This window comes from Micropterus salmoides, unplaced genomic scaffold, assembly GCF_014851395.1.
Source record: "Micropterus salmoides isolate LMB-PRFRI ecotype aquatic unplaced genomic scaffold, ASM1485139v1 Ms_hic_scaffold_2, whole genome shotgun sequence".
Lineage (NCBI taxonomy): Eukaryota > Metazoa > Chordata > Actinopteri > Centrarchiformes > Centrarchidae > Micropterus > Micropterus salmoides.
In genome coordinates this window covers 6,716,395-6,742,393 of record NW_024041150.1, presented here as the reverse complement: position 1 = coordinate 6,742,393, position 25,999 = coordinate 6,716,395, and the positions used below count along the sequence as shown (strand labels likewise).

At 43.0% G+C, this 25,999-nt stretch overlaps 1 protein-coding gene across 4 annotated transcripts; it reads right to left on the bottom strand.

Moving 5' to 3' along the window:
* Nucleotides 1-1,557: 1,557 nt before the first annotated feature.
* Nucleotides 1,558-24,842, bottom strand: LOC119911340 (nuclear factor NF-kappa-B p100 subunit-like). 4 transcript variants are annotated; one of them, XM_038730189.1, is made up of 24 exons: nucleotides 24,751-24,841; nucleotides 23,463-23,551; nucleotides 19,010-19,043; nucleotides 16,560-16,632; nucleotides 15,564-15,604; nucleotides 13,484-13,582; nucleotides 12,456-12,607; nucleotides 11,681-11,793; nucleotides 11,191-11,349; nucleotides 10,699-10,803; nucleotides 10,078-10,166; nucleotides 8,612-8,750; nucleotides 8,284-8,406; nucleotides 7,880-8,080; nucleotides 7,658-7,799; nucleotides 7,444-7,558; nucleotides 7,138-7,345; nucleotides 6,882-7,051; nucleotides 6,697-6,799; nucleotides 4,652-4,821; nucleotides 4,498-4,573; nucleotides 4,189-4,358; nucleotides 3,948-4,059; nucleotides 1,558-3,332 (listed from the first exon to the last, which is right to left on the bottom strand). In XM_038730189.1, the coding sequence occupies exons 2-24, from the start codon at nucleotides 23,471-23,473 to the stop codon at nucleotides 3,262-3,264; spliced, it is 2,676 nt and encodes an 891-aa protein (XP_038586117.1). In that variant the 5' UTR covers nucleotides 23,474-23,551; nucleotides 24,751-24,841; the 3' UTR covers nucleotides 1,558-3,261. The 4 variants fall into 4 exon arrangements, with proteins under 4 accessions (XP_038586117.1, XP_038586121.1, XP_038586120.1 ...); XM_038730193.1 differs by lacking the exon at nucleotides 10,699-10,803 and having other exon boundaries at nucleotides 10,078-10,108; nucleotides 11,199-11,349; nucleotides 24,751-24,842; XM_038730192.1 differs by lacking the exons at nucleotides 23,463-23,551; nucleotides 24,751-24,841 and adding an exon at nucleotides 20,388-20,490.
* Between the last annotated feature and the right edge of the window lie 1,157 nt (nucleotides 24,843-25,999).

Sequence of the window (25,999 nt, the reverse complement as noted above, 5' to 3'; positions counted from 1 at the left end):
TGATGTCGACGACAAGAGAGAAGGAAACTTTACTGCTTAAATAAAGTGCAACAGTTCTTTGTAGTATCCTCAGGTTCTAATTGATTCAGTCATTGATAGGTGATAGAGTGCAATGAAATATAAGTGTATGGAACAGACTGTTTTTAGTGTACGTTACTGCATGATGCCCAAGAAGAAAGTTTATCTTAAATTATTGACGAAAACACTGCAGGTAAGTCAAAGTTAAAGACGTGTCAGAGCTTCCTCATCATGTTGATCAACTTAACTCACAGCTTTGATTTAATATCCTATTCATTTAATATCCAACACACAACACAACTCCGGTTTTCCTACACAGCCCTGGGTCTGTGAATGGAGCACAGAGAAAGTGGCCCGGACCGATCCTCATTCCAGCCAATCAGCGACAGGCGGCGGTAGCGCCATGTTGCAAACACCGGTACGTGCTGGATTCGGTACGGGACCCCAGGTGCTGGACAGAAGGAGGGACGGCCCAGAAACAGCCAGAGAGGAAAGTGAAGAGTACAAAAACAAGTTGACCAGGTGAGAGCGTTTTATGTACGAGGCTTTCAGTGCTCGTTAAACCTCAGAGACTTGAAAGGAAGGAAAACCGACCGGAGGCTCCGTTTCTGCTGGACAGGTGACGTTAGCGTTCCTGCTTCACATTAACGAAAGGTCAGTCCTGTCTGTCGTCATGTTTACGGCTGATCCCAACTATTAGCTTTGTTAGCTTTGTTAGCAGTAACCGAGCTAACGGTAGTAGCATTATCTGTCCATATTGATCCAAAAAGGTAGGTGGCCTAAATTTACTGGAGAGACGCTGAAGTCAGCTTCTGGTTCGGCAGTTTAAGGGAAAGTTACAGTGATGAGCGACGGAGCGTCAGTGCGTCATATTCAGAAGGATCTAGCGACAGCGCTGCAACATAAGAGCCATGTTTTCAGCGGTGTGTAAAGACCTTACATAATGAGCCGTTATGTTTGAGACACCGCGGGGCCTCTTACAGGGAAGAACCCATGTGGCGCCATGTCTCTACAGGAGCCCAAACAGACAAACTGCTCTACAGAGTGCGTTTCGTTACTACGTTAAAGACAAGAAGAAGAAGTATCAGTAGTCGTCGTCGTCATCTGGTTTGTTAGAAGTAAGAAGAGAAGATAAATTTGGATAAATGGTCGACCACACGTGTTATTTAGCTCAGAGCCGACAGAGCGTGTCGGCCACGGTAGCTTCTCCTGCTCGCCAGCGATGACTGAGAAGTTAGTTGCAATTCACAACCCTCACCACTAGATGCCACTAAAACTTACACACTGAACCTTTAATGCTTCCTGAAACCCACTTTAAGATTTGTGAGACCTTTATTCTATTTGAGAAAATGGAAAAAAGACTATTAATGTTTTTTTCACATGTAGACCTCAATGGACCAGGTCCAGATCAAAAACCACTATGCTTAGAACCGTCAACTTACGGACTAGATTGTCCCAGAGAGGCTAAAGTTTCTTTAAAACACAGTTTGAGAATCGTGAGACCTTTATTCTATTTGTGGAAATGAAAACACATGTTTTAAAGGCAAAAGCACAACAAACATTTTGAAAACAAAAGTCTGAGTCATATTTATTACAAGTTTCAGAAACGTCAGTGCAGCATTCGCTGATTAAATATTTCCAGGCTGTTTGGAGAAGAAGAGAAACCACATGAATACACAGTATTAGTAAAAACACAGACAGCTTCTGACTGACGTGGACGACATGAGATATTCAAACTTTACTGCACAACAAGTCTTTAACGGAGCAAGATTAATCCTCATCGATCTGAACATGTTCACCCGCCAACTGTTTCTAATCGTTTAGTTTTCAGGAGCGATGGACATTTAGGAAATGTGGAGCTTTTATTATTCCACATTTTCTTAAATTATGAACAAGATAAAATGATTAATGTCAAAGATGTCAGAACATCCTCATCATGTCTCTCAAAACTAAACAGTTTTTCTTTTGACTATTTGATTTAACTGACTTATGAGTAAAGTCAAAAATTAAGTCATAATTCTGACTTAAGTGCGTAAAATAATTCAAATATATAAATTTTTTAAATGGCAAAAATTGACATTTCATCATTTTACATAAAATGTCATGTCAAAACTTAAATCACAATGTACATCATAATTTTGACTTGAATATGTAAAATTATTCAAGTAAATTGATTTTTAAATGTCAAATTTGTCATGCAGTAAAAGGTCTTAGTTTTGACTTCCTAAGTTTGCCACTTTCAGCTTTATAGTTAAAGATTATGAAAATGGTCACTTCTGAGTCCAAATGTTGATATTTTCATTTAGTATTTCTGAATTTGACGGAAATATTTTAACCTTTTGAGTCAAAATGATCTTCTAATGTATTTGTCACAATAGGACTTTACACATCACAACTTTTACTTACAGTGAGTATTTTATTTTCTTCAGTCATTTAAAATATTATTCTTCCTTGATAAAATGTTGCAACAGGTGAGTAACACTTGTTAACCTGCTCTGATGTCACTGCAGGTGAGACATGCTGCGTTCGTGCCCGGACAGAAAATTGGAAATTCCACTTTCCTACAGGACGAAGAAGCAGATCAGCTCTTCAGGTAACACAACACACACACACACACACTTTGTAAACAGCACAGATTTACACCAACAATAGAAATTCATAAAAAAAAATTCTCTGTAGCTGAAAAATGTTCCAAGATTTCAAATTTAAGGACTTTCAAGGGGTTGTTATGTCTCATTCAAGCATTGGGTTCATTAGTCATCACGCAGCCCGCAGAAATAAACTCTATTTAATGAAACCACATAAACAAAATATAAATTAATTAAAAATTATGTAAAAAGTTGAAAATTAACCAAAGGGACAAATTTCTGAAATAAAAAGAAACAACTCATTTTAAACCTGCGGTTTGTATTTCCTTTAAATGTAATTAAAATACATTTTTTAAAACTTTAAAACACTTCTTTGGTTAAATTTTACATTTCTGTTGACTTCTGTGCCGCAACATGTTGACAAAACCCAAACTACAACTTCCTGTTGTGAATTACAGCCTCAGTGTCCGTCTTGAACGCAGCACTCGCCTCCTCTGCAGGTGAACGAGCGTTCGAGTCCGACTCTACTGAGTCTCTGCTGGAGGTTTCCATGTGTCAGTCTGCTAATTAAAGTCCAGTTCTGCAGAGTTCTGGTTCCTGCAGGATGAGACGACCATCCTGAAGATCCTCCAGATGGGATTTTATTTCCTGCTTGTCACTGATCGGCCATGGGCGGCTCCTCTTCTTCCATTGGCTGGCTGCCGAAACCGCTGTCGACCGTAGCGTCTGATTGGACAGAAAAACACCGAAAAGGTTTGAATCGTGTACGAGTCCACTGAGCATGTTTATATTTACAGATACACAACTTTATTTATAAAAACCTAACTTTACTTATAAACTTTATTTACAGTTACGTGACTTTATTTATGTAACGTAAATTTAGAGGAACAACATTTTTTATAGTAACGTAACTTTATTTAGCCTTATTTACAGTAAAATTACTATTTATGACGTAGCTTTATGTTTAGTAACATAACTTTATTTACACATCATGCAGACACCAGCTGTGGTTCTTTCACCAAGATCTCATTTCAGTCTGCAGACCATCAAAATGTTTGAAAATACTTGTTTTTAATCTGAATTGTTAATATTGTCAATGATTAACAGACTTTCAATGGAAAGTTCGCTTTATATACTGTGTGTATATATATATATATGTATGCATTATCGTTTAGAAACAATGTTCTAATATGTTGAGTGATCTGCATGTTTTATAGACATTTGTCTTGGATTTTTGGTTCGTGACGTTTGTTAAAGTGACAAAATGAGAATTCAGACTAACAGCTGAGTTTGTGCTGAATAAAAGACACCGTTCATCTGTTTACAGTCACATCGTGTTACCTGTGCTGTGTTTGTCGTCTCGCAGCTCGGTGTTTCTCAGCAGTCGGACTCCTTCTGTCAGACCGAGAGACTCAAGAGCTTCGACCAGACCTTCGACTGGACCTCCACCCAGCTGCACAAACAGACGCAGGTCATCAGACGTCACATAGGTGAAACTGGACTAAGTTTACGTAGTAACCATTAACCATGTGGCTCCACAAGGCGTCCTGACAGACCGCTGATTGGAGGTGGGGGTATTTACCTGGTAGTGCTGCAGCAGGTGGTGGCACGGCGTCGGACTGTCCAGGTACAGGTGAGTCAGCATCATCATCCCCAGCTTCTCCGCCAGTTTTTCCCAGGGAACGTCTCCGACACTCAACACCTCCACCAGCCGGGACAGCGTGTCCTCGTCCAGCCCCGAAGTCTCCGCTTCTGCAACGTCAGCACAGGTTTGATACCAACTTTAATCAAACAGGCGTTTCTCTTCCTTTATTTCTGTTCGTCAGTGAGTAAATATCAGTGTCCATCAGTCACACGATGTTCAGCATGACAGTCTGAAAAAACAACAAACCTTCACTGGGTTTCATCTTCTTACTGCTGTGACGACTCGACTTCGGACTCTGTCTGGAGTTTAACAGGTTTCGCACCTGGAGAGGAGACGAGGAGACGTTACCATCTTTGTCTGGACTGACTCTGTAGTGTTTTATTTTGAAGGGATCAGGTACCTTTTGGCACTTGGCGAGGTCCAGAGGGGTGTGTCCCGCTGCAGGTCTCTTGCGAGGGTTGACTGGCAGTGAGGCGGCCTCGCGCTCTCTGATTGGCCCGGTGTCGTCTTCTTCGTCTGAAGAGGAGCTGAAGAAAAGCGGCTCGTCGTTCTCCATGTTCTTATCAGCGCCTGAAGAACAGCCTCGGTTTAATCTCAGCAGAGTTTCTGTCCCGATTAGGGCTGCAGCTAACGATCCATTAACTATTGATTGATCAGTCTATAAATGGTGATCAGCGTTTCCTGAAGCTCAAGATGACGTCACTCAAATGTCTCTCCACAACCAAAATATATTCAGTTTCAATCAATTACGAAAATGGTGATTAATTTAATAGTAACTAATTGATTAATGGATAGTCGTTGCAGCTCTAGTCTATATTTTACGCTCTATTAAAAGTCAGAGGACTGAGAAGAAACATGTAAAGGTTTGAGATGCAGTTAATTTTATGTACGGCTTTAACTATCGATCACTTTCATTATCGATTCGATATCGAAGGGACTAAATGTAAGTTTCAATGAAACTAATCAAAATTGTCATTGCCTTATTGTCAGTGGGCTCAAAACTCACTTAGAAATGAAGCACACGCCTGTTTTCTCCGTTGCTTGCATCAGACACTATTCTGCTTTTAATGTGAGGTCTCCGGGTCGGATTCAGCCCTGTGCGCTCCTTTCTCGTACTACAGCGACCACACGGCAGCTAACGACATGCAGCCCACTAACACCGTAAAACAACCGGCTCCCAGCAAAACACAGACTCCACGTAAGGATCCAAAACAACAAGAAAGGTTCATGTGCTGAATCCCATCAGACCAAACGGGCTCAGATGATGTCGAGTAAGAACAAAGTGAGAAACACAGAGAAAGTCACGTTAGCTCGCCGGCTAATGCAGAACAGTTGCTAATGTTATCCTGTGCAAGGTTTTATCACTTTCCACATTACTTCACCAACTATCCTGTGTACCGCTGTTGATTTAGCCTACAAGAAAGGATGTAACGGTAAAAAGCAAATGAGGAGCGATTTGTTTACTAACGTTAGCCTATAGCGATGCAGCCAGCTAACGCTACAGCAGCTCAGACCTGCCGCTGTTTGCTTCGTAACTTTCAATTTACGTTTATTGTGGTTTTACCATCAGGTACACATCTTCTCAGTCGCTGTAACTAACGTGACCCACATAATATACAACACTGCTACAAAACGTTCACAACAACCCAGAGGAAGGAAGAGACGCCACTAGTTACAGTAAAGTCACTGACTGCGGTCTGACTGTTATAAAGAGTGACACAGTCTCGTTATAATATTCAGTCCAGCTCACCAAACGTTTCGTTATCATGTAGCTGTGCTGACGTCGCCGAGCCTCCGGAGACACATTCGCAGATACTAAAGATGGTTACTGAAAGCAGCAGGCGAGCTAACGATGTAGCACGTCGGCTAAATGCAGTAAATGTACCGCGTATCATGTAACGGATTAGTTCAACCTGCAGCTGATGAAACTGTTACTGTAACGTTAGCTGAGTTTCCAGCTCTGTCTGTTGTCCCTGCCTGCCTGTAGACCCCGTCACTCTGCGCCGGTGTTGACCTCTGAGACGGGAACGTTGAAGTAACAGAGCCTGATCACGTCTGAAGAAAAGCCGCAGCCTGCGTTTCTGTTTGTATTGTATGTATTTCTGTATGAAAGCGGTTGTGTTTCAGATTCCGCTCGCTCACGAGTTCAAGCGCTAGTGGCCGCCGGAAACTCCATCATGGCCCTTTAATCTGCCCATTATTTTCACAATTAATCAATAAAAATGTCAATAAAAATAAAATTTCGCAGAGACTTCATGTACTGACAAAGACGAGCAGCAGATCTGTCACGATCGCAACTCTCAACACAGATTCAAGAAACCCCGGTGAATTCAGAGCGACTCTTCTGAAAATGTGACCTATCTATCACGTGGAGCCAGCTGGATTCACCCTGTCTGAGTCGATTGTTAGAATAGTTGACAGTCTGCGTGTGTCTCAGTGCTTCACCTGCAGCGATGAGCATGGAGCAGAGGGTCGGCGAGCCCTGACTGGCCGCTAGGTGGAGAGGTGTGTTTCCTCCAAACGTGCACGAGTTGACGTCCGCCTTCAGCTGTGAACAACACCAACAGAGTGAGTAACGCTGTGATGTCACTGAGCAGGTGCGCAGCTGTGCACAGGTGTGCGTGTCGTACCTCTGTGATGAGAGTGCAGGCCACCTTGAACAGGTTTTCCCTGACGGCCAGGTGGAGGGCGGTGTTTCCGCTCTTCTGCTCAGGTGCGTTGATTTTGGCTCCGCCCTCCACCAGCAGACGGAGGCAGCGCTCGCCGTCCCTCCTCACCGCCAGGTGGAGAGGATGAAGACCTGAGAGAAAATGCAGGGGATGCTTTAGGGCTTCACTTCACAGGCAGCGATGGAGCTCTGTGGTGTTACCGTGGTCAGTCTCTCACCGTGGTAGTCGGGCGCGTTGACCAGGTGAGCGTGCCGCTCCCCCAGGTGAGCCAGCAGGGGGCGCAGTGTGGCGTTGTCTCCGGCCAGAGCCGCCAGGTGGAGGGGACTACGGCCATCTTTGTCCAGCAGGCTGGGGTCGGCCCCCGCCCTCAGCAACACCTCCACCACCTTCACCTGCCGGGTGATCACGGCCAGGTGGAGAGGCGTCTGCAGAGACAACAGGAAGTGAAGGCGTTAGTGGTCGGGTACTAGAGTCGGCGGCAGGTAGCTGTGATCAGGTGCATTGAAGTGAGAGCGTTAGCTACCTGTCGGAGGAGGTTGGCGGTGTTGAGGAGGTTTTGCTGCTGGCTGCTCAGCAGAGTGTGGATCAGCTGATGGATCACACTGGTCTGCTGATGGATGATGGCCAGGTGCAAAGGACTGTGGGAAAACAAACCAGCGTCAGACCTTGGAGCAGATCTTGAAATGATCTTTTTGGTGTCGACCCAGAAAGGTCACAGTGAAAAAAAAAAAACTCACGTGTCTCCGTTGCTGTCCTGGATGCCACAGAGGTGTCTCTGGATTGCCAGAAGGACCCGGGCGTCCCCGGTGCTGCAGTACTGCAGGAGGGCGGCAGCGGTCTGTCGGGCGCTCTGGGAGGTTCTGCTGTGCAGGGCGGCAGCTGGAAACACAAAGCTGGACGTTAAAGATCAGATACTCGTGTGACCGCGAGCGGGGTCAAAGGATGTCCTTCACTCTCACCGATCTGAAACAGCTGCTGCTGTAGTGGAGAGCCGGTCTGTCCGTCTGTCTGTTGCTGGGTGGCCCCTGTCTGAGGGGCGGAGCCTGACATCTGAGCCCCTCCCCCTCCGCCAAATCCTGTGAAGCCTCCGGTGAAGAAAACTCCTCCCGCTCCTCCTCCTCCTCCTCCTGCTCCATTCATCTGCTGGTTGAACTGGAATCCTGCAGGAAACAAAGTCCACAGTGAGTCAGAACAACAGTCTCAGTAAATCTTCTGTTTGATTGTTTTAAAATCAGAAACACAAACAAACTCTGCATGTTTACAACATGTGGTTGTTCCCAGTGTTGATGTGTGGAAATCCCCACTCCTGAAGCTGAAACGTTCCTTTGTTATAAAAACCTAAAGAAAAAAACAATATCTCTACCTCCTCCTCCTCCTCCTCCAAATCCCCCGGCTCCTCCACCTCGTCCTCCTCCTCCTCCGCCTCCCCTCCAGGATTCATAGTGAGGCAGCGGCTTCTGCTTCTTTCTCAGCACCTCCTCTTTGTCTGAAAGACACCAGCAGAGGATGATGAGACGGAAAACATCCTTCATGAATCTGCCTGATGAAGATCTGGGTGAGTAGGTGAGGACTGAAACTCCACCGAGGGAAAACCCGAAACAATTTAACGCCAAAAAAAAAACACATCTTCCCGGGGATTTACAGCTTAGCACCTCGTTAGATACTGTGCGTGTATGAGGGCGGCGGCTGACCTTGGATCTGCGGTATGTAGGTGAACTGTTTGGGGTCGCTGCTGTCGCCGGCCTTTTTCCTCTTCAGCTGCAGGAAGACGGTGACGGGCCGCTCGATCTCTGCGCTGTGATAGGGCGGCGTTTTGAACACGATGGCGTACTGAGGAGACAAAGGAGAGGGTGAACGCTGTGAGAGAACAACACTGACAGTCAGGATTCAAACCTGCACTGAAACACTTTGTGTTCAGGTCCATAGATGGAGTTACTTCAGTTTCCAGGGTCAAGCATTAAGTTTAAAGCTCAAATTCTTATTGGCCCCCTTTAAACCCACAGTTCAGACAGTTTAACTGTTGCTTTATTAATTTCACTGTTCATTACTAACTCCTGTGCACGAGCTGCTGTTGCTCTGCTGCTCATGTTTTTGCATTTTTCCTCCAAGAAAATCACATTTTCTGACCCCATAAAAGACGTAATGACAGAAGTAAACGTGTTCAGTTTATAAAACAACCTGTGATTTATGATGGCTAGAACCACCTGTGGAAAACTAATAATCTGGGTTTAATCAAGGATCAATAAGATTTAGAGTCAAAGCTCCTGTATCAGCTGGGGAAAAAAGAAATTCAGTTTAGTGATTGTTCAGAAAGGATTTGTTGTAGAGCCAGCGGCAAGGCGACTACGAGACGTTTGTCTTTACAGAATGTGATCGTGATCTCAGGTGTTACATTTATCTATCATCATTTCACAAACTCTTCTGTTTGAGCCTGTAAAATGTTGCTCAGACGTTTAACAGACAAAAAGCAGGTTTTAACATGTTAACATGAGACAAACCCTGCACGCTGCATAACCACTCACTTCATATATAAACTAATACAGTGTAATACAGTCTCTGCTGGTGTGGACAGGATATCCTGCCTGTGTCGTCTTTTTTTGAGCTCTTTGTCTGTTTCCACTTTCCTGTATGTGTTCAGGTAATCAACCACAACAAACATGCTGAAGCTGAAGCTGAACTTATATAAATCCAAATGTTTGAACCAGATTGTTTCTGTTGTGGTAAAAAAAATAAAAATAAAAAAACAGTCTGAAGGAATTCCCCGTTCAGCTGAAAGTGGAGCTGCTGTTTGTCGCTCGTGTTTCCAAAACATTTATCAGACTGACAGAGTGACTCATTCACACCCTTGTTCCTCTATCCCTGTGGGGCAAGTTAGTTAAGAACAAATTCTCATTTACAACCACGGCCTGGCGAGAAGATCAGATTAACGAGGCCTAACATATTAAACCATACAAAAGGGATGAGGTTGTAAATCAACTGCAAACATCTGAGAAGGTCTATAAGAGAATAAAGTTACCCTAATCTGGACCCTCAAACAGCGTCTCTACAGAGGTCCCCACAGTGACACGAGTCCCCCTCAGGTTAGTGTGCAGCCCGGTATAGTCCCCAATAGGATATTAAAACATGAAACACACACACACACACACACACTCTGTACCTGTTTGTGGACATCTGTGGGGGAGAAGTCGCCGAACGCCTCCCAGCCTCCCTCGTCGTCCTCCTCATAAAAACGGATCTCGATGTCGTCTGTAATGAGCAGATGCATGATGGGATATTTCTCCAGTTTGAGAGACATTTAAATAATAAACAGGTAACAAACAAATAAACACCTTTAAACAATCTTTACCCACAAACTACAACAACCAGCGGTGGAAGGTAGCTAAGTACATTTACACCATGTACTGTGCTCAGAGGGAAATACTGCACTTTCTACCTCAGTACATTAATTTAATCACATAAATATAATGAATAAATAAATCCTGCTCAGAAGTATAGGACGTCTTTAAAATGAGCTCCACATTAATGCATCAATTATTATTATCCAATACTATATACTATGTCTGTACTTTAAGTATTCTTGATGTTGATACTTTTGCAAGTAAAATTAAGATTTTGAAGGCAGGAATGTGAGTACTTCTTCCACCGCTGATGATGACGTGCATATAAACTCTTTTTAGCAGCTGCAAAGGATCAAAACCTCTTGACTGGAAGAAATCATTATTATGATTTGGCAGAGACATCACTCAGAAAAACGTTGCATCAAAGCAAATGTTTTCACCTTTCTGGACTTTGTCACAGAGCAGGAAGATCTCGTCTCCCCCGAGCACCGAGCCGCACGTTTTGTCCATCCGAGAGATTTTCAGGTTGGAGGCGTTCGGCGACTCTGCAGGAGGAAAACTGACCGTCAGGAATGTCGAGATACTCGAGAAACCGCTGAGACCAACAGAGTCTGTAAAAGGCTCCACATGTGCATTTTAACATTTACTCCTATAAACTTAGTCACTATTTAAAAGCTACTAGTTCTTATTCATTAGTTAGCGGTAGCTATTCTATTTTTTACTACCAGTCACTAATAAAATGTAAATAGTTACTAGTAACTAATGAATAGATGATATCTGAACTTTTCAATGGGAACTATGTGCAATAAGTTACTAGTAACTAAAAATTTGTTTTAAGGAATAAATGTTAACCAACTTGTGTTTAAAGCAGCTTCACAAGTGAAATCTCTGAGCCACAGATGGTTAAAAACAGACAGTTGTTTGGGACTCACTGCTGTCGTAGATGGGGTTGGAGACGACGGGCTTCAGTGCTCTGGTGAAGCCTCCCTGGCTGTCCTGCAGGTAAGCGGTGAACTTTAACCTGACTATGTTCAGGTCCATCACTTTGCCCAGCTCCTTGGCCTCCTTCAGGATGGAGTTTTCCTCTGCTTCTGAAGGCGGAAAGACAGCCGAGCGTCAGACAGCTGACACTGTTTTTGCTCCTGATGAAAGCCACGAGGCCACAACGTCTAGCTTTCATCATTTTACACATAAAGTCGAGGCTTTTAAACAAGATTCTGGTTGGGACATAACATCAGAACAAAATATATATCATAAAGAATAAAACTAAAAAACAGCAATGTCTTAAACAACTGGACGACATGTTGTTACGACTTGTACGATCACAAGACTCACTTACTCACTAAGAGTCTGCGCTCAGGTGAGCCGGTGTGGAAGAACCAAAAGAAACAAACAGATGAGACGGAGGACAGGTGAGTTTACCTGTCAGGTGGCAGTGAGGTCCTTTCTGCCTCTTCCTCTCCTCCCTCAGCCTCCTGCTCAGCACCTCCCCCACTCCTTTCTTGGTCACATGGAGGATCCCCAGGTTACTGAAGCTACAGGAAGTGACATCAGCAGTCAGATGATGAAATATTTCACGTTTTACATCATAACATGAAATTAGTCTCTTTTCATTTCAACTGTTTTCATCTGTTTCTTTCTTTGTTTTCAGTTGCCTGGAGAAGTTTTACTTTATTTACACACACATATACTTTATTTTAAAAGATTTTCTAAAAGTCTTTTTAATGTATTTATAACACTGATACATTAAGTTAAATCTATTTCCTCTAACAGTTTTATGAATTTTAGACACAATTATGTCATTTGTTCATTTTTAACCAGCTTTCCATCAAATACGCAGATTTTTCAGTAATTTAGCAGCAAAGGTTTGCTCTCCTGCTCAATGAAGATATTTCATAAAGTTTTAATTTCAGTATAAATCAGATTATGACTCGCGTCTTTATTAAAATCCCTCGTAACAACTGTTGTCTCCAATAACCTTTTAATTCCATCATCATTGTTATGAATAGTCCGTCTCTTCTTTAGGCGTGTTTATTGTTTCCTTGGAACCTGAACTATATAAAAATATAATCCTGACTTCCTCTTTGGGGTTTTTCTCTGGAAGGACTGACGAGGATTGAAATCATGAAAACTTTCCTCCCTGATTCCTGCTCAGGAGCTTCAGGGGGATTCTGCTGTGACGTGATTGGATACTTACGAGGCCGTGAGGTCGTTGGGGCCGACGTCCAGCATGCAAGTGCCGTTCTCGGTGCAGTGGCGTCCCACCAGACTGTGAGCGTGGACACGAGGAGGATCGGAGTGGGTCACCAGCTGGACCTCCACCCGGGCGTGGCCCACGTAGTTATTGATCTGAGACGGACAGAAAACACGTTAACAGCTGATCACAATGAAACTGGAAGAGCATTTGTGTCATAATAACTAACTAGAAACTGACAAAGCAATCGTTCGTGTTTCACCTCTCAGGGGCAGCAAAACAAGCCATGAACACAACATCAGAGCAACATGTGATCAAACAGCTGCTCGTTCCCACATCCAGGAGCAACATGATGGAGCGTTTTGTTTCGTCCGTCTGAAACACGATCCAGAGGTTTTCTGTCCACATTCTGATATCAGCCATAACATTATGACCACCTGCAACACAGCCCCGACCCACTGTGTGTTCTATCAGAACCAGCATCAACTATTCGATCTCGTCTGTTGGATCGGACAACACGAACCAGCCTTCACTCCCCACGACCCTGTCGCCGCTTCACCTCTTTTCCTTCCTCGGTACTGACCCCTGCAGACCGGTTTGGAGATGCTCTGACCCAGTCGTCTAGCCATCAGTTTGGTTCCTTGTCAAAGTCGCTCAAATCCTCACGCTGCCCCTTTTTTTTCCTGCTTCTAACATCAACTCTGAGGACACAACGTTCACCTGCTGCCTGATAGATCCCACCCACTGGCAGGCACATAATGTTCTGGCTGAGCGGTGAATGTGAACAATCGTAAAATTATTAATTATTTAAGCGTTAGCATTCAATAACAGCGTATCCCACAAGGCCTTGATGCCGTTTCTGCAGTGACACTCGTCCTCTGGGACACAGAAAGATTCCCATGGTTACATCTTACAGAGTTGGTCGACAGCGGGTTAAAAACATGTCCCCTGGTCATTAGGGCCCCACAGAGTCTATTCATGAGCTGTAGTTGTTGTGAAAGTGCTGTAAGAGTGTTGTTGACGTTACCCACCTTCACGGTTGGGTAGGTTCTCCTGTTCTTCTCGCTGGAGGCCCCTGGGAGCCCGCCATGGGATGGACCCTCGCATTCATAACGGAAACGAAAGCCCCTCTGAGAACACACACAAACACACACATATTTACTGAGCAGTTGGTGGTTAACAACGTCTCCTTCCTCTGATCAAAGCGCTGAGAGTTCGTCTGAACATCTCAGGCTTTTCTTTCACCGTTTTCTTTAGAGGCTTTAGAAGAAAGAACCTGCAGGTCTGCATTTCATTCTGCTCTAGATTACAGATCCTTCATATACAAACACTGTAGACTCTTCATCTCTTCTTCATATTTATGCTTTTAGAGATGAATATTTGGTGTCTCTGGATCAAGGTGCAGAGCTTCAGTCTGAGGAACCTACAACATCTCCTCCTGTTCATTTAAAACCTTTCTGCAGGACAAACTGTGTTTATAAACTGTTTTATTTGGTTGTTGTATCACTGTTGAGTGTTTCCACCTCTAAACAGAGTCACAGGAAGCTACTGTCAGCTGCAGTAACAATCGGTTTATTTCAGGTTGGTACATCCACTGATTGCGCAAACCTGGTTCTTCTTTTCTCTTCATACCAGAACTAAATGATTTGCATGAAGGCGGTCGGAGGACACAGTGTCACGCGACCTTTAGCTGCAGAAACTCCCTGACGTCCTGCAGGCAGGCTTTACTCACTCCCATGTTGTTTTATGACTGTTTGGGAAAACCCAGGATTAAAGGAAGTTACAGTAACGAGTGGATCCACCTGAGGAGGGGAATCACCACAGGCTGTGTTAATTAGTGTGTAGGTGAACAGGCCTTTTGTTCTTTCTGCCTGGAGACGAGTGTTTGTCTTGGTGTTGCACAATATTTATTTATATCTTTACACTGCATTAAACTACTTACATCACTACATAATTATACTGTATTACTACATATTATTATTATTATATGCTTTATTGTGACTTTAATTATATATACACTTCATTGTATTGTATTATTACTGTATAGTGTGTACTAAATTTACTGCACATACATGTACTGTATATCTGACATGATATGTTACTGTGTCTCTTAAAAGCTTCATCTTTAGTTTCTTAGTTTTAGTTTGGTTTGATTATAATGAGCCTGCATTATTAGAAAAAGGTCTAATCGCTTTATTTGAGATTAAGGACAACTTTACTTTTGATATCTGAGGACGGTTTTGTTTTTCTTTCAGATTTACATATTGTCTGCGGTAAACAGGGTACAGTGGTCTACAGGTTGTGGCAACAGTGGCAGGATACCCCAGTGGGTTTTTAAAGAAGAAGCACATTCAATCTGAATTTGAATGAGTTGCATTTTGTAGGACAATCTGCTATCTAACCAAGGTCCTGTATTGTATCTATTAGATTCCTAAGATCATAGATCTGAGTCAGAACTTAATAAATCCACGGTTCAATAAATTATTCATATTGCACTCCTGTAACACCGGAGTAATACCGTCTTTTTTTCATCCTTTTTGCTGATCAAAACCTGGTGCCTACATTACCCACTGTGCAACTCCACCACAGACAGCTGCCTCTGCCTCTAAATCAAATCAGCTGCTGATCATTAAAGAACAAACATCACTGTGTGACTTCAGAACATGAGGTCTGGAGGTCATCTGACTGTAACCCGGAGAAGGCCTGGTGTGTAGTGGGGCCAATTGCACACAAGATGGTGTCATCGGCATAAAAACAGACACTGCAATGCTCAACTAGAGAATAAATATTGTAATTGTTTAGAGTAAAAAGCAAAGGGGCCTAATGCTGATCCTGGGGACTCCTTTATTAACCAAATACTAAAGGACTTAAATCACTGTCCAGAAATTATATATTTTAAATAAGAATAAATTTAAATAGTTTTTCCCTTTATCTTCACATGAATTTTAACTCAACACTTTGTCTCCCCTCCTCTTTGGTGCTTTTGGCCCAGCTGGTCCACAAATTTAATCTGCTGTTGAAAGTCACTTCTTACAGTACGAAGAGAAACTAAATGGAAAATGTGAAAGTTTGTACAATTACTACAGACAGGAAGTAAAATATCAGCCTCACCTGTTTGGGCTCTTCGATGATTTGAATGTAGGGGCCATGAGCTGAAACACAAATAAAACTTTCGTTATTATAGCTGCCTAAAATTCAGAGGTGACTTTCTGGATTTCACCACCCACTTTCATTATTTCAACTTACATCTCATGTCTTACACCTAGTAAAAAGGTAGATTGGAGTGTTTTCCCCCCATTAGTAAGCTCTAGAAAGTGCAGCTCTAGCATCCACAGCTCTGTTCATTTACAGTTTGTGGACAGACGTGGTCTCCGTTTCTTGTAACAGGAGAATACGAAAAGTTCATGTTGGGGTTCCCAAGTACTGACGGGTACTGTTATTTTTGAGAAAATATGAGGTCTAATTTCCCTGATTCTGGTAAAAGGGTCTGACATGTCGGAGTCCGTGTTCCCAGAACTTATATCTAAAATGACAATTGAGGTTTCAGGGATCGGGGCGGCCCCGTGGCTCTGGGGTTAAGACACCGACCATGAACTGCACCGTCCCTGGTCTGTTCAGGGCCCTTAGTTGAATCTGTAATATCTCTACTGTCTGTAATAAAGGCACAACTATGGCCAAATAATAATACAAATAATAGAATACTGGAACTTATAGTACCAGGTACAAACAAGGTTCTACAAAAGTTTCTACAAAAATCTATATTCCAGAGTACCTGTCAGGTACTAGCACAGGGTACTAGTTCCAATAGAGGGCTACATTAATGTTTCCAGGTGCAAACAAGAGCTTCCAGAAATGTGTGCTCAAGATTCTTGAGTTCTTGCAAGAACTGTTCCCCTGGCGGGTTTCTAGAAAGTGCCTTAAAAATTTCATACTAGGAAGTTCTGTAAAGGCTGAATCCATGTTCCCAGGTGCAAACAACAGGTTTTCAGAAACTTAGCAAGTACCAGGGGATTCTGAAAACACTAATTGTGTCTAAGTTCCAGGTGAGTCGGCACTGGAGGAAAGTTTTAGAAGTCTAAGCTCATGTAATTGAGTCTGTCTGCGTACCTGTCTCAGGTATGTAGGGTTCGCTCTTTATGTCCACTGGAGGAAGGTAGTCGTACGGCATCAAATTCTGCAGCTGAAGAAGAAGAAGAAAATATATTTTCAGCATCTAAAACTGGAACAGAACATTTGTCAGTTCGTAAACACACCAATCAATCAAACAATAACTCAATCAACATCAAGATCTGGAGCATCTATCTTTGAGGTTTCTACAGAAAGATGAAATTTACACACAAGACCCAAAACAATGTAGTCACTGGAGACCCCGGGGGCTACACAGTCGTCTTGTCAAGTTATTAATCATGTGTTATCACAAAAAACTGACACATCTCTGGTATCCGGTATAAAAATGATTAGCTGATTGATCAGGTAGACGATTATATGAATAATTTCTTCAGTAAAAAACCCCCGGAGATGATCTGGATCCAGAGTCTGATTTAAGGTTTTGCTGCTTTTCTAAGAACCGAAAACTGAATCTTTTTGGACACTTTGTCAAATTAAATCAACAGCCTGGAGTTTCTGAGAACATTCATCACTGTTTTTAACACTAAAAGGAAATGCGTCGTCAATCTGAAAATAAAACCTGAAGCCATTTTCCACATTAGTCACATTTGTTCTTAAATTAATACTCAGTTTTTTACACCTCTCTAGACTGCAGTCATCTGTCGGGGGAAAATAACACCAGCATGGGCTCAAATAATAAATAAGAGTCTGAGAAATTCTGTTAATTATAGTTCAAGTTCAAGTTCAAGTTCATTTTATTTATATAGCACATTTTATAGCAGCCACTGACTGACCAAAGTGCTTTACAGAATTAACAGACAATAATACCATGCATAACAGCACAGCATAGAAAAGTACAGCAAAGTTAAGAACAGCTTTAAACAGGAGTAGCCATTATCTGATATCTCTGTTAGCCTTCTAAGTACTGTTTCATCTGTCTGATGTGGTGCCGTCTCAGCCAGGCAAAGAGGTTTTTTAATAATAAATAAAATAAAAATGTCTGTTGTTCTTGTATGAGCGTTTCTAAACCTGTGAAACATGTTAAAACTGAAGTTTGTGACGGTGCAGAAAGGTTTTAGAGAGACCAACTGAAAACATCTGAGTGCAGGTTCAAGGCAGGAAACGGTGTGAAAGTTACCACATTGTGTTTGAAGAAGTTAAACATGCAAATCAGTTTACCGACTTCGGTAGAAGTTGGAAAGTAGAAGATGACGGCAGACGTGATGAGCAGCTTTCAGTGGTGGCCAGTATCCATGTACGTTTATTCAATTTTTTTTTTATTCAAGTACTGTACATTTTTGAGGTACTCCCTTGAGTATTTTCTTTTCTCCTTCTGCTCCATCTCAGAGGGAGATACTGCACTTTTTACTTCACTACATTTATCTGACAGCTTCAGTTACTTTACAAACACGAAACACATGAAGAGTTTATATGTTATAAATTAAATCCAACAGTTTATACAAGTTCAGCTGAGAGGATTATTAGACTGACAGTGAATTTAAATGGCAACAACTTTGATGGTTTGAGACATTTTTCATGTAAAGATTTGCTGCTTTTCCTTTCAATCATTTTAAATTATGTTTAATTTTGAACTGAACTATATAAATAGAACTTTTTTCTTTTGATACTAATGTATGTATAAAAGCAGGTACTTTTGTACTTTGAGTCAAGTAGAAATTTAAACTGAAGACTTTTTCTTTCAGTGGAGTAATGTTTGGTGAAGGGTCTCTGTGCTTTTGCTTAGGTTTCAGGATTCGTGTACTTCGTCACCGCAGGTTGTTCTGTAAACTGAAACTCTGAGCCAACACAATCAGAACATTGTGCAACACCCAGTTCGTCTCCATCACAGCGCAAACTCACACAAATCACAACTTAAATACTTTCACGTGCGACTTCAGTGTCAGACAGGACGTTAACACAACAAGCGTTATGTTTGTTTTACGTGTCGTGTGAAAATTGTATTTACACATTCTGAGCTAAAGATCTTTTCTGCTCATCCTCCGAACTTTACAAAGGCTGATAGACAGCAGGCCTGATAAACCTTTAATTAACCAGGTGAGTTTGGGAACCTTGCTAACAAACTAATCTGTTATCAGATGCTAGAACAGGGTTGAATCAGCTTTTCAGCACATTCACAGACTGAGAGTTTCCTCTGCAGAGGGTTTTTCATAGCTTTACAAATGTTTTCAATATCCTCTTCACCTCCTCTGATTCTTTTCAAGTCAATAACAAAGAAATAAAACAGCTGCCAGGGAAACATCTGTCACATGAGGGTCAGCAGCTCTGCATGTTCTTTACTCCAGTTAATATCGTATCTCTTCTGAATCTGTAGAAATATTATCAGAACATCCTTTTTGACCCTGACTTAAACCCGTACATAAAAAAAACACTACAATCAATAAAAGTAATGGATCAGCAGAAGAAGTCATGGGAAAGAGAAAAGGACTCACGTCATTGTCGTAGATGAACGGAGCTTCAGTCATCCTGCAGCACAAACAAACAAACAAACAAACAGTTAGAGGCTGTAAACCCGACGCGCACACACAGCAGAGAGGCGTGTCCGTGTCTGACCTGAGTCACCCCGACTCCCCTCGTCTGCCGCTGAGTGTCAAAGTGTAAAAGTCCCGACAGCACGAGCGAGCCAGGAAACAACAAACAAACAAAGTAAACAACAGAATAAAACATGCAGAGGTTTCACTTTCACATGACGGGCGAGAGAGGCTCAAATACAACACATCGCTCTCTCTCTCTCTTTATTAATTCTTCTTCTGCTGCTGTTTTCTCCTCTCTCTCTCTCTCTGTGTGTCTGTGTCGTTTTACCCCCCTCCCTCTCTCTCTCTCTACCTACCTCTCCCTCCCTCTCTCTCTCTCTGTGTGTCTGTGTCGTTTTACCCCCCTCCCCACCGGGCTGCATGTTTTCAGTCACTTCCTGGAAGTGGCCGAGCGGAGGAAAACCCCCAGAATTCCAGATCAGCCCCGAGGGGGGGGGGGCGGGGCTACAGCTGATGATGTCACTGCTGCTGCTGGTTGCTGATTTCTGAGCAGGGAACCAGGAAACTGTTTGTTTAAAGCGCCGAGCAGCCGAGACACGAAGAGAGAAGAGAGAAGAGTTTGTCCTCTGCTGACAGAACCCCCCCCCCCACAATAAAACTTTAACCAGACAACAAAGTCCATGAAAATGAACAGCAGATATGAAGCTACAGAGACAAAAGACGCCCAGTGTGACGGCAGTTTGTTTATGCATGAACTTCTGTTATTACTCTTATTGTTATGACTTTCTTCTTCTTTATCCTCATTATTTCAGTCTGTCCACATGTGCAGCGTTCAGGTTGTTTTCCTCTCCCGGCTTTTCTTTGGGATTTCTTTCCCTGTCGGTACACGTACAGACACAACCTCTGTCCTTCTCTCTAATTAATAATTATTTTCAAAGACAAGATAAAGTTTGTTGTAACTCAGTTATTTGCTCGATCCTTCACTAACAATTTCTACGACAGCCGGCAGCTGTGAAGCTGATCGACACGCTGCAGCTCATCTGTTTAATCCCTTTTTCAACATTTAACATTTCCAGCACCAACAGATAAGCTGCAGAGGTTAGGATTCAGCTGGAAGCACGGCTGCAGACAGCAGAGTGTCCTGCAGCTGCAGCCTCCTGAAGGTAAACACACGGACGAGGTCTTCTAAGTCCTGCAGAAGAAGAACTCCTGATCTGTTCTTCAGGTGAGAACAGATCTGAACTACTGTGGGATCATTTCTGACATTTTACACACTAAACATCAAACACTCAGCGCCTGAATTAAAAACAAACAGAATCAGAGTTACAGGACCGACCTGACGTCTCCTGCTCAGACCTCCAGCCCGTCTTTACTTCCTCTCTGCTCGTCTTTCTTTTCTCTCGCCGCCTTTCTGCTTCGACTTCCTGTCTCTCTCTCTCTCTCTCTCTCTCTCTCTCTCGGCTCCGCAGCATCAGAAAAACCCGCCTCACTGCAGAATCTGACTCAAATCTAATCTGATTGGTCTTCGTCTCTTGACTTCAACCGAGTTCCCCCCCCCAACCCCCCTCCTGGCCCGAGGGATTGCCCCCCCGGACGACAGCAGCCAATCAGAGCGCGGCAGAGACGGCCTTCATTAACATAAACCCACAGCAGGTACAGTAAGCGAGGCAGTCAGAGGTGAGAAAACCCGACGGGGAAGTTTGGGGTTGGGGTATTTCTGTGTGACCTCTGACCTCTGCAGGAATCCACTGAGGTGATTTTACTCTCGTGTTTCCCTGAATCAGGTCAGTCTCCAGTTCCTAATAACCTGTTCTGACTGATGAAACCTCAAAGTCCCCCTGAACACCTGAGGGAAAGTGACCAGATCCAAGATGGAGACTGCAGAGCCTGCTCAGAAAGCGACGTCAGCTGTGAGGAGGCGCTCAGATCTGAAGAACTTTCATTTGAATTAATGAGCCTACAGCCGGCTGGTAAAGTACTGCAGTATTTATGTATCTACATTTAACCGTTTCTTTTAGCACCTGACGTCTTTATACGACCTGCAGTCCCTGTAGGTGACGCCAAACCAATCAGGACTCAGATCTGAAGGACTGACAGTGTCAGTATAATCAGCTGAACGTACTTTATCCAGAGTGGAACAACCAGCAGTTCCTGTTTGCCCTGTAACCGTCGCAGCCGACAGGGATCACTGGATCGGTGAGAGACTGAAGAAAACCTCTCAGCAGGATGCTAATGAGGTCGTAAGACAGGAAGTGAGGTGGATGCTGCAGGTTTATGGAAACCGTCTTCACCACCGGACGCCACAGAAGCGCTCGTGCATAATTTATTCAGTAACCGACTGCAGCAGAATGTCGGTTCAGTTAGACCTGATGCAAACTGCGGCGGCGATGGAGCAGTGGAAAAGACACATGCCTTTGGGTTGAGAGACCCGAGTTCAATCCCCCACAGTGTCCGAGCTTTCTTTATCCCCTGCTTTGCTTCAGCTCTTTTCAACCTGACCTGATGTTTTATGACCTCTAACGTCCTTCAGGACCACAGACCACGAACAGACTCTTTAACAGCAGCGTTCATTAATGTGAACCGTTACATGAACCAGGAGTCCTGCTGAGGTTCATGGTCCTGAATGAGGTCCGGTCTCTGTAAACGGACTCGTCTCAGTCCTGCGAGCAACAAGCATCTCAAATAGTTCAACTCATCACGTGACGCCTGACCTCGGGGTCTCTGTCCTCTCTGGGTGAAGGTCCGTTTCAGCTCTCTGACCGGCTGTGGTCCCGCCTGTAACCACGCCCAACAGTGATGTCACAGTTTGTTTCACACAGGTGATGCAAACTGCTGCACATCGTTTCACACTCTTCCTCTGATCTGTGGTCAACGTGTTGTAACTCAAAAGACCCGACTGGCGTCACTGTATGACACACTGGGGAGTCCTGTAGCGTCGTTTCTGAACGCTGAACAGTCAGAGAAAGGAGGCGGTTGAGAAGTACGAGCCAGAAACAGGACTTTCTACCATAAGGCCGGTGTTCGTTTGTGAAACAAAAGGGCAAAGTCGATGTTTTTATTTACTTACTTAGGCCTACATAAGTTAAGTAACGTTGTTATTTCAAGCCAAGCCAGGATCTTTCCCTGAACCGCACCAAATTACAACATTTTGAAAGTCTAACCAGACGTTGCATATTATTGTTGTTGACCACGGAGTCCTACATGTCCAGAAATGACACTTTAGGGTAACTAGGGTTTTAAAAAGTGACACCAAGACGTCCCCTTGGAGACACATGAAAATCTTTGGTAGTTTCACACCTCTTGCATCAGTCACACATTATTACAGTTAATGTGAATCACAGAAAAGGGTGGAGTTTCTAACTGTCCTGTAATCCAGCCACGCCAGGAGCGCCGCAGAAAGGGCAGCCTTTACGGTCATTGGTGGTTAGGGAGGACGAGTGGGCCAGAAACCGGACCGGTTCATGTTTCAGTAACGTGGTCACAGACCATGAGGTTTTCCTCGACCAACTGGTGGCGTTTCACAGCGTTAACATGTTGTCCTCTTTTGAAACTCTTATCGGAGTCGGGGTACTGGTCTTGCTAACTTGACCGCGGAGCTCTACACGTCTAAAAAACGATGCTGAAGGGAACCCAGGGCGTTAAAAAGGGACACCAAGGGGTCTGAGCAAGCGAGTCTGGAGGGAGAATGTGCCGAGGTGGTAGGAAAACTGGACTGTTCTGTTGTTTTATGAGGACGGAGGTGATTCGTCACCATCACGTCTCCACGGAGCAGCTTCAATTTCTGAGACCTGTGAAAACGAGTGTGACGGGTCCGAACCGGTTTCCAGGGTACACTGCGTGGACACCCGGTCCTGTGCCGCTCTGCCTCCTGGTCTCAGTCTCTGCAGCAGCAGTTTGAGTTTCAGTTTGAGTTTTTAATTTCAGTTTAGTTTGAATTTGTTTTGAAGTCGGTTTGCTGGTTTAGTTTTTTTATGCTTAGTTTTAGTTTTTTTAGACAGCTAAGAGACTGAAAGACAGATTTCATTTCCTCCCAAAACACCAGGATTATGTTGACATTCACTCACTGTGTTGTTTTGAAAGCAACGCAGTTCTCGCTGGTTGTTTTTTGTTTTCGGTAATGAATGATTTTTTATCACCTAGTTTTCCTCATTTCTTTAGTTTCTATTAACCTCGGTGTCGCGTTGAAACAGGAACATGCAGGAGTTAAGAGTTCCCTTCACCGGGACTGACAGGCTCGGGGACGTCTCCATCACATTTATCTCTTTAGACCACAGTTAGCTGTAACCTGCACCGCCTGAAACATCTGGACATCTTCTGAACCAGCAAATCAAATATTCACCCCACAGCAACCAAACAGCGCGTCAGCCAATCAGAAGTCTCCATTCGCCCAGTTAACAGAAACAGAACGTACCTGACAGACATGATGAAGGTGATGAAGGTGATGGAGGCTCAGCTCCCTGCAGGCTGATCTCTTCTTCTTCTTCTTCTTCTTCGGTTTCCCTGCAGAAGCCAGATCAGGAGTTAATCACCACCCGCAGCTCAGAGTGTGATGGAGTCATATCTAAATACATCGGTGGGAATTTCCACTCCTCCTCCTCTGTGATTATTTGGGGACAATCCTCGATTTCCAGCCCGACTGAGCACCAACGAGCTGCTGCTGCTGTTCCAGCGGACTTTGAGTTGGGATCCTGTTTTCACTTAATTTATTATTCATTTAAAAATCAGCTTGATCTGACTTTGCTGAAAACTGGTGCTTTAATTTAATCTGCCCTCAGGAAAGATTTTGTCTTGTTTTATTTTGTAGTTCAAACTATTTTAAAGGCGGTTTAGATTTAAAATTATTTGGATGTCAAATTTTAAAATAACTATTTTGATAATTGATTAATCTGTTTGAGTAAAAAAGTAAAATTTCTCTGATTCCAGCTTCTTAAGTGTGAATATTTCCTGGTTTCTTTCCTCCTCTGTGACAGTAAACCGAATATATTTTGGATTTTGGTTCCTTCACCATTTTCTGGCTTTTTACAGACTGATCAGTTAATCAACCATGAAAAGAATCTTTAGCTGCAGCGAAGTTCAGTCACATAAATCCTCTGATCACAGATGATCAGTCCACCCAGGTTTCTAAGAATGATCCCAAATTAAGAAAGAAAGTCCCTAAATGCACAAAGCAGGCTGCAAATAAAGACACTGCGTGAGTCACTGCGATGAGCTTCAGTAACTTTCCTCAGTTACACAATCTGATCAAACATTTTCTTTCAGGTTTCATCTCGGACCTGTTCGACAGATTCTGTCTGCAGAACCTCACTTTAATAACTCAATTTAACTCGATGATTATGTAGTTTACTAAAAAGAATAAAAGCGTCTAAATGTCCCAATAATCAGCTGTTCATCTGCGCGCGCACACAATTTTTTTTTATTGAACTAAGCTGCTCTGGATTTACTGCAGTTTGAATTTAAAGGACAAACATCTGAATCAAATCTTAAATTAAACTCAGAAAAAAGAAACTGGAGGAGCGGAAACAACATTTACTTCATTTTAAGTCTTATTTTAATCTGTCGTTCAGATGAAAACCCTGTCGGGATCCGAAGCGTCACAGAAACAGACTCGTGTGTCTGCAGCTGATCGTGTTATCGATCAGTTATCGATCAGCTGCAGACTTCAGATCAAAGCAGTGAAGGAGTTTAAAGGTGAGTCTTACCTGCCTGCTGTCCGTCTGTCCGTCTGTCTCAGTCTCCGTCCGTTTGCCTGAAAATCACAAAACTCCCCTCTGGAATAAAAGTCACTGCAGCAGCAAAACACCTCAGCCGCTTCCTGTGTGGGGTTTTCAAAGTAAAACTATGGTTGGGGGGGGGCGAGGATTGCTCCTGCTTCTTTAGTCTGATGTTTTGGCTTCTTGTTTTGTCAGGTCATTTAAATGCAGCAATCCGCTGTAAATTAAAAGTTTATTTTCCACCTTAAATTTTAACATTTAATAACAAACATTTTAAGGTCCAAACTACAGAAACACAGGAAGGGCTGTTTCTTCATGGTGTGGTCTTTGTTAAAGCTACAGCAGACAATTTTATAGCAGCTCTTCCATGACGAAGCACAAAACAGCTCCAGAAATAGATTTTCACTGTCTGACACTACAGATACTAACGCATCTAAATGAATGTGCAGAAACTCCCACAGACAAACTCCAACATCTTGCGGAAAGCCTTCCCAGAATAATAAAGCTTGCAGTTATAGAAACAGCTGACACTTTGTGTTAAAAAGTGGTGGGGACATAAATATTTTAACTCTATTTTGAAGAAATATTCAACGCTGAAACATATGAGCGGTCCTCCCCCTGGACATTTTGAGCGTTAAACACTTCATTCCTGCTTCGTGGAGAAGTTTTCTGCACCAATTTACGGTGCAAATGTTTTATTTATATAAAGGAAAACACAAAATTCAGGTGGCCGGTGACAATTCAAAAAATAAAAGCACAATGCAGCAATCAGTAGCTTGTCTTTTAGCTTAGGTTACTTGTTTTGGACAATGCACACCGACTCAGTTTTACTCCCAGGTGTCCTCATAGTGTACAGTCTATTACCAAATCTTAATAAAATAGTCTTTATGACTGTTTCAGGTGTCCTGCCCTGTGTTCTGTGTTTCATATTTTTATATTTTTCATTTTTTGTTGGACTACTCAGTTATTTATTTACTTATTAATTATTGTGTATAATATAATAAATATAGGCTACATGAAGTTAATGAAAGCACAATATAATATGTATAAATGTGATTAAAGTAAATGTCAGAAAGGGGCTTTGAGACTAATATTTTATTTTCTATTTTCAGCGGTTTAAAGTGCTCCGTTCACTACGCTGCAATAAATATGCCTTAAAGACACGCTTTTAATTTGAAGGTCAGCTCTTGTAACCGGAAGTGGTGTCCCCGCTGTCCTCTAGGAGCCTCACGCACCT